Below are 8,198 nucleotides of genomic sequence, written 5' to 3' on the forward strand. Positions count from 1 at the left end.
TCCTGGATGTCTCTATTAACAACATTTGACACTCGAGCAACAAATAAATACTGCAAAGCTCTTAACTTCATTCATATCCTGCAGCAACAATGATGTCTCTGTTGCTCGAGTGTCAAATGTTGTTAATAAATAAATACTGCAAAGCTCTTAACTTCATTCATATCCTGCAGCAACAATTTCCACAGGTAAGTTTATTTATACTAGAGAATAATACTTTCTCTAAAGGAGAGACAGCATGTATCTCCTAACTGCTGGTGTTTGGGACAGGGTAAGAACATGTAGTTTACCTTTTCTCTACCAGCTTCTTTTTGGTATCTCTTTCGGCTATAGTATTCAACCCCATCCCTCCATCCCAACCTGTGCATGTTCATTTCATTCAGGCTACTGCTTCTCTCCTCTAATACCAGCACATTTTTAAGTCTAAAGCCAGGTTTGACACTCATTTTAATCCCCTTTTATTCATGCTGAAGCTGTTTAAAGACAAAACAACTGCAAGTGAACTTTGTGTTCCCAGAGAAGGGAACGATCCACACGAGGGCACCATCACAGCTCTGGTTTTCTCTTTATGGACTCAAAGATTTTATTTGCGCCTGTGTAAGAATGAGCCAGACATCTCCACAGACCTGATCACCAGAACGTCGTGGCATTTCTAGGTGTTGGAGAAGAGATGCAGATGGACTCATATTAATGATGCTGCCTCAAAGCTGATGATGTTGACCATCCAGGGACAAAACTGCTTGAGCTCACTATCATCACGATGAGAGTACTAAAGTTTGGGATGTTTTCTTCATTCACAAGGAGAAAGGGAGAGGCAGCTTATGTGTTGCTGGCTCAGAATGCTCCTTATTGTGCTTATTACTATTATTCCTTTTACTGTGCTTGTTGTCCAGCCGCATCTGGACATCTAAGCTGGATCTATAGGCCAGGTACGGGGTGCCCCTCAACAAGATGAACTTGGGCTACGGCTACAGCAGAATGTAAGACACAGCCAGACATCAGTTTATGAACCGCAGTTCAGATTGCATTGCTGTGCTTCTGGACAGAAGAGCAGGAAGGGGACAGGCCAGGAGCTTACCTGGACGGCAGAGATGTGCATGTTGATCCTCCTCATCAACACAGACTCCTAAGCACCACGCATGGTAGGCAAACGCAAAGAGGTCCTCAGGCTTAGCAGGGCGGGCAATGGCTCGGGTTAGCCTCTTTAGCCACTCCTGGCACTGCTTAAAGGTGGAAAAATGGCACCTGCGAACCCAAATGCAAATCATCCTCAGCGGGTACGTTCATCCAGCCGAGAGGCGCAGACAGGGAGCTCTGCTCCACTTAACCAGGAAAAGGAACAAAGCACCAAGTCTTAGAAAAACCGAGTAACCTTGGCCATAAACAGCTCAATTCTAGTGGTAGCGCAGAGGGAGACACCAGAGCTGATCACGGCAACTGGCCTGCAGTGCCACCTACAATATAGCAATGAAACGGATACCTGATCACTTTGGAGTCCTTGCAGACGATGTGAAGCTGGAACATATCCCGGCACTCCACACTTTCCATCATCCTCAAAGGCACCTGCGAGGGGCAGAGGTAGGGCATGAGAAGACATACCACATAACATAGCAGACACAGCAGCCTTGCCTGTAGGCCCATCACGCATGGTCATGGCTCTATCAACAATCATGAGCTTCTAGTTCAAACTACAAACCCGCTCCCGGGTTTATAAAGCTTCATGACCCAGCGTAAAGCCTCCTTCAGCCTCCTTGCAGAGGGACCTGGACAGGCTGGATCGATGGGCCCAGGCCAACTGTATGAGGTTCAACAAGGCCAAGTGCCGGGTCCTGCACTTTGGCCACAACAACCCCATGCAGCGCTACAGGCTTGGGGAAGAGCAGCTGGAAAGCTGCCCAGCAGAGAAGGACCTGGGGGTGTTGGTCGACAGCCGGCTGAACATGAGCCGGCAGTGTGCCCAGGCGGCCAAGAAGGCCAATGGCATCCTGGCCTGTATCAGAAATAGCGTGGCCAGCAGGAGTAGGGAAGTGATCGTGCCCCTGTACTCGGCACTGGTGGGAGGTATTTAAAAGACGTGTAGATGAGGTGCTTAGGGACATGGTTTAGTGGGCATGGTGGTGTTGGGTTGACGGTTGGACTCGATGATCTTAGAGGTCCTTTCCAACCTCAATGATTCTATGATTCTATGATTCTATGATTCAGCAATTACTATTCCGATTTCTATTCTGTCCCTGGGTAGTCTCCCACCTGGGGCCAGTTACTGACTAAATCGCATCCAGACAAGCACAGGTAACCCAGCCAAACAAAAGCTGCAATAAAAGATGGCAAGTCAAGACAGTGAGAGAAAACCTCAGGCTCCCACTGTCTGATTCTCGGTTGCTGGTCTCCAGGTAGGAGAAGTCTCATTAAAACTGGCCTGCAAGAGATGTCCCTGGGTAGTCTCCCACCTGGGGCCAGTTACTGACTAAATCGCATCCAGACAAGCACAGGTAACCCAGCCAAACAAAAGCTGCAATAAAAGATGGCAAGTCAAGACAGTGAGAGAAAACCTCAGGCTCCCACTGTCTGATTCTCGGTTGCTGGTCTCCAGGTAGGAGAAGTCTCATTAAAACTGGCCTGCAAGAGACCTTAACAGTCTTAAAACCACCGAGTTTAATACTTGAATTTAAAAAGAACAGCGAGGGAAAGACCTAATTATTATCCAACACAGAACCCCATCTACACGGCAAAATGCAGCAGCAGAAGAGCAACTGTGCTACCAGCATTAACAAGAGACAGCATCAGGCTTGGCATCCTTCAAGAGGCACAGCTCCCACGCCACAGAAAAGGCTTTTGCCCCCCCGAAATACTGCGAGAAATTATGGTTCAGGCAGCAGGAACAGGCAGATCCAGGCTTACATTGATCACAGAATCCTTGAATTTGATATGAAGCCGGTAGTTGGAGATGGCAATCACAGCGTCGTTTGCATGGCCAAGATACTCCACTCCCTCGCCCTGCAACACAGTGAATGGGACCTGGAAGGGAGACATCACTAATTCAAGACACATGCAGAGTACTTTGTGCACCATAAACACCAAGAGCCACTCTTCCTACCGCCTCCGCGGTGCATCTCCTGCGGGAAGTCATTCACAGCAACGTGCTCTTCGTGCACTGAGAGCAAGCAACAGCACAAAACAGCACTGGTAGCCACTGCCCAGCCCCACGTGATGGATCTTCTTCCGAGGGTGCCTCAGGAGCCACTGAGCACCTCCTGACGGATAATTACTTGTGGAGGAGAGGTGTGAGCACAAATGCTATGTACACCAACCGTGGGCATCTGGCAGCGAGGGTGTTGCAACGGGGGCAGAGGGCTTTACGGTCCCTGCTTTTCCAAGAGGGTAAAGGCAGCCCTGGTGCAAGTGGCATGATAAAGGACACCGCCTCGGGCACAGCTCAGACACGAGTTGGGGAGTGCTCTGCACAGCTCCCGGCAGAGCCTGATACAATCAGAGTCCTCTGCCCCAAGGCAGAGTGTCACACACCTCATCCTGCTGCGTCATTTAAACGAAGGGGGCGCTTAGCAGCGCTACGAGACTCACTGGTACCAATCCAGGTAAGTAAATGAATCAAAGTTCTGCCCCATTTCTGCTGACAAGGCTGTGAGGGAAACTACGTAGTTATTTGTACGACTGAGGAAATTGTGATGAAGTTACCTGTATTAGAATTTTTTTTTTAAAAATCCAGATAATCCAGAGTCTTTCTGGTTTGGCCTATCAGCCCGGACATGCCGTAGCTATTTTTAAAACAGGGGATCCTGGCAGATGGCCAAGTTTGACTTTTCTTGCATTAAAAAAAAAAAAAAGGGGGACCAGCCTAAAGCTCATCAGGCTCCTTTTTCCTCAGCTAAGTAGACTCCTCATTGTTCCCTGGATGCCACCTACACCAGGTGATGTTGGTAACCAATTATGCAAATATGTCATGAAGATTTATCATTTCAGCCAGAGCCCTTTCCTTGCCAGACAGGGCATCTGATGAAACAAGTCATTACACTGTAATTAGTACAAGTCAGACCACCTTGTCTTTATTTCTAAGCTGTTTCTATGGCTTGGGTATATGCTGCCTAAAAATTGAATTTCCTGGATTTCAGACCTCATGTGCAAGTGACAATTTTACTAACAACTTCTCCCTTCTTAAGTTATTGTACAAAAATAACAACCTTAGACTGGCACCTGTCTGAAAACTCTTTAAGAATGTTAATTATTTGACATTAAGAGAATATACTCTCTTCATTTCTGCAGTTTATTTATGCATGCTTGCCGGAGCTGTTTTTAGTTGGCATGTGTTTCTTCTGCTTACGTGGCTCTTTCACACAGCAACAGAAGGGAGACAGATTAGAAACGGGATGGTAAAACTGCAAGAACTGACAGAGGGAAATCCTGGAATAAACCGACAGGTGCCTGAATACAGCTTGTTATCAAGCCGATGGCATCCTTTTAGACTTCATTCTACATTAAGAGAAAAACAATTTACTGAAGGCAAATTACCCTTGGGGAGGGGTGAACTTTACGGTCCTCCACGCAGAAGACTAAAGCAGGTTCTGCTCTTCTCCAGGCAGTCTCAGCTCAGAGTCGTCTCAGCGGCTTCACCTCCCGAAGGCCGCAGACCTGTGGCCTTGACCCCATGCACCTCCTCAGCCCGTGTTTGCTCCTTCAAATCAATCCTCCTGTTGCCACATTTCAGTCCTTGCTTTTATCAGCACCGTTTACCAAGACGGTGCCAATCACAGAGCCAACGCAAACACCGCAGCAGCAGTGAGAACATACAATGTGAGCCTGGCTCCAGCCTTAGGAGGAGGAGGATGAGCACTGGGACAAGGTGGCAGTGGACTACGTTAAAGGAAGCAACAAACACCAGGAGGCTTTGGCTCCCACTGTTCAGAATACCCGCCTTGCTGCACAGCAGCCACAGTGCCCGGGTCTCTTTCAAGGGCCTTTTGCAGCAGGAGGCTGGCACCATATGGAGGTTTCTTTTTCCAACAGCTCTGTAGCGGGAAAATGCCAGGAGCAACGTGTATTAGGGCCAGATCAGCCACTGCAATTGCACGCTATAGCTACACAGAGCACAGCCTAGCCCTGATATTCAACCTGTCCCAGAGAGCGTCTACCTGCTGCAGAGAGCTACGCAGGCAGCGTCACAATTTCTCACTGTCAGCACAGGCAGAGGACAGGGAATACCCAGGACAGCTCTGTATTGCATCATGCTCCAGCCGTATTTCCAAGCCGGCAGACACGATGCTGTACAATCGCAGCATCTTGGCAGGGCTGGGAAGGCAGGGCCAGGGCGTACAGACCTGCCGTCGGCAGCCTCCATGCACGTGGAAGGACCCACCGGTCTGAATGTGACCTACAGCACCGGCCAACCCGTGGCCTCCAGAACATGTCCTGGGCTGGAGAACTGCTCTCAGGTTTCACACTACCAGTGTCGAGCCTGCTTCGGTTTTCTTACTTCCTTACCTGCAATGACTCTTCCTCCTTCACAAGCTCTTTCGGGGGGAACAAGTCCTTGGCCTGGATATACTCCAAACTGGGAGGGCCTTCCTCACCCTGCATTGCAAACAAAACACACATTGAGACAGGCCCCAGCCAGCACGTGTTATCAAAAGCCAAAAATCGAAGCTGCTGGATACTCTTGGCACCCCAATACCTTGGGGATCCCGTGGACCTGTGCATGGAAACGCCCGTTCTGCCTCCAGACCACACTCTCTGCATTGCAGGACCCCAGCAGTTCCTCTGGCTGTTGCAGAATACCCACAGCACAGTGAAAGACTGAAGCAGGTCTCCATGTCCCGTCTCTTCCAGCCATGTGGTATTTGGAAAGCCGAGCAGATACACCTTAACCACACACTGGATCTTGGACTGATGTGATAGTAATTTGTCATGTCAAATGTCACCCCATTACCTTCACTATGGCACCACAGCAGAAACACCGTAACGCAGAGGGTTTCCATCTACAGTCCAGCTTCGACCTACTCTTCCTCCTCTTATGTTCATAGGGACTGCTGTCTTTTGGGAGTTTTCATTTTCACTCTTAGCCCAAAGAAATCTGGGAAAAGCCTGAAGCTTTTCGAGGAGAATACGCAAGTGTGAAACATAACCCTGTAACAACTGCATCTAAGTGCACCCAATTCACTACAGGCATTACTGACTGGTGACAGCACCCAAGCAGGGCATTCTTCCTCAGGGCAGCTGAACGTGTCTAACCTGCTCAGACAGACACCCTGGAAAGCCCACGGAGGCCTCAGAGAAGTGGTCTGAGAGGGCACACAGAGCCTGGACACGCCAACCTTGGAAAAGCGGAGAGAATGTCTCAGTTTGGGACCTGTGAATCTTCAGTCACTCGTGAAATCTCGGTCCCAGTTTTCACCAACCCTCCCCCCACGCTCTGTCAAACCACCGGCTTGCTGTATGAATGAGCAGCATCCAGACACTCAGCCGAGGATGCTCGCTGCTGGGAGCCCAGGACAGTGTTAATTCCACATGTATTTGGTGTGGGAACGTTTTCTTCAGAATGCCTCTTGCTCGCTAACTATAGCTCCTCTAGGGTCCAGCATTTATTAGGAAATACTCTGTTCTCTAAGCACTAAATAACATTTTAAAATGAAATATCTTTCTGGGTAAGTCACCCAAGCCAGAACCCTGAATTTCAATCTGAAGAAACAAGATCCCAACCCTTTTGGCTCCGTTATATTTAAAATGATGCTGAATCCCCTTGTGTTGCCGACAGCCGCCCAAGCCTCAGCACCCACAAGTACAGCCCGGCCTGAAGTGCACCCTGGACCTCAGACTGGGGCAGCCAGACCCCACACAGCCCGAGTACCTGTGCACACGCTGCTTGTAGCTAGCATAAAACTCGGCATCAACCCCAGCTGGAGGCAAAGGCACTGCCCCTCCTCACCCACTCACCAGGTCCCTGCGTGAGGCTGCGAGGGACACAGGGCGCAGCACCTGCTCCAGCAGCCGCCGGTTACTGGAGAGCAGAGGGGGCTCGGGGGCCTCTCCCGCCAGCGGCTCGCTCTGATGCTGAGGCGCTAGCCCAGGAGAGCACAAAGAAAAGGTGCATGCCTGCGTGCCGGTGCGGCAGCCGGGGAGCAGAGATCCTCTCCCATCACCACTTTGCAGCTCACAAAGAAATCCCAGTGAGCAGCAGGAACTGGAACAGCAGCCCGAGCTCTCCACCGGCCTGGGTGTCCTTGAGTTCCTCCTCGCCTGCAGCACGGGACGGGCGGGAGGCTGAGCACCTCCTCCTGCCACAGCCCCGTCCCGAGGTATCGGCAGGGCGGGGGGCTCAGGACCCTGCTCTCTTCACAAGCCAGCCATCTCCTGAAGCCCTCAGAGCCCATTTGCCCACGAGTCTTTCGGGGGAGGGGGACACCTTTCTGCAGGAAGGGGCATCAGATCTCTCAGCAAGAAAACTCCTTTCCCCAAAGGTATAAAAGATGCAGAGCTCAGAACCCCCCCCACTACACCACCATCCTGGCAGCGTCAGCACAGAAGGGGGTCTTGCACACCCCTGCCTTGCACGCCACAGCCATGGCGGGAGCGCAGAGCTCTCCCCTGGGGTTGGCTGCTCTCACACGGCAATTTTCCAGCTCCAGGAAAGGACCGGCCAGAGCCTGCGTGGCACGGCACACTTGCCGGGGCCTTCCACCTGACTCAACCCACGGTGCCGGGCACTGCTGTGCCCTTGGGCCCAGGCAGGGCAGCAGCGCAGCAGCGACGGGGGCCACGGCATCTTCCGGCGGCACGTGGGAGGGAGGAGAAGGGGATCCCCATTTGCAGGGGGGGCGGCACGCCAGGCCAGGCAGATCCAGGGCAGGAGGATCCGCACACAGCCCAGCCTCAAGGACAGGCCTGATCTGGGGCAGCCGACTCAGCATGGGAGCTGGAGAGAGAAGCTGGCTTACAGCTCCGCTTGCATGGAGGAGAGGAGGGGGATAAAAAAGCAGCACTTACAAAGCAGTTGAGCATGGAGCAGGAGACGCGGCCTGGTAGACTCATGTTCATTTCCCGAGGCGGCAGCTGGGCCGGGCACACGCAAGCAGCATCTCCTTCCTCCAGCCCTCTGCTGCTGCTGGCAGCGGCTCCGAAACGGTCGCGCCGGGATTGCCGCAGCCTCCCCGCTCCACCGCGAAGGGCAGGAGCATCCCTGCCGCCGGCTGCCG

General features: G+C 51.7%; 1 protein-coding gene across 1 annotated transcript in view; it reads right to left on the reverse strand.

Moving 5' to 3' along the window:
- Positions 1 to 8,198, reverse strand: part of MTMR4 (myotubularin related protein 4) — a 54,020-nt gene that overhangs the window by 22,094 nt on the left and 23,728 nt on the right. The window contains exons 3-6 of the mRNA XM_009276389.1: positions 5,491 to 5,580; positions 2,896 to 3,012; positions 1,478 to 1,560; positions 1,076 to 1,242 (exon numbers count right to left, since the gene is read on the reverse strand). Coding sequence (XP_009274664.1) covers positions 1,076 to 1,242; positions 1,478 to 1,560; positions 2,896 to 3,012; positions 5,491 to 5,580 — 457 coding nt within the window. The remainder of the gene's footprint in view (positions 1 to 1,075; positions 1,243 to 1,477; positions 1,561 to 2,895; positions 3,013 to 5,490; positions 5,581 to 8,198) is intronic.

This window comes from Aptenodytes forsteri, unplaced genomic scaffold, assembly GCF_000699145.1.
Source record: "Aptenodytes forsteri isolate BGI_AS27 unplaced genomic scaffold, ASM69914v1 Scaffold209, whole genome shotgun sequence".
NCBI classification, from domain to species: Eukaryota; Metazoa; Chordata; class Aves; order Sphenisciformes; family Spheniscidae; genus Aptenodytes; species Aptenodytes forsteri.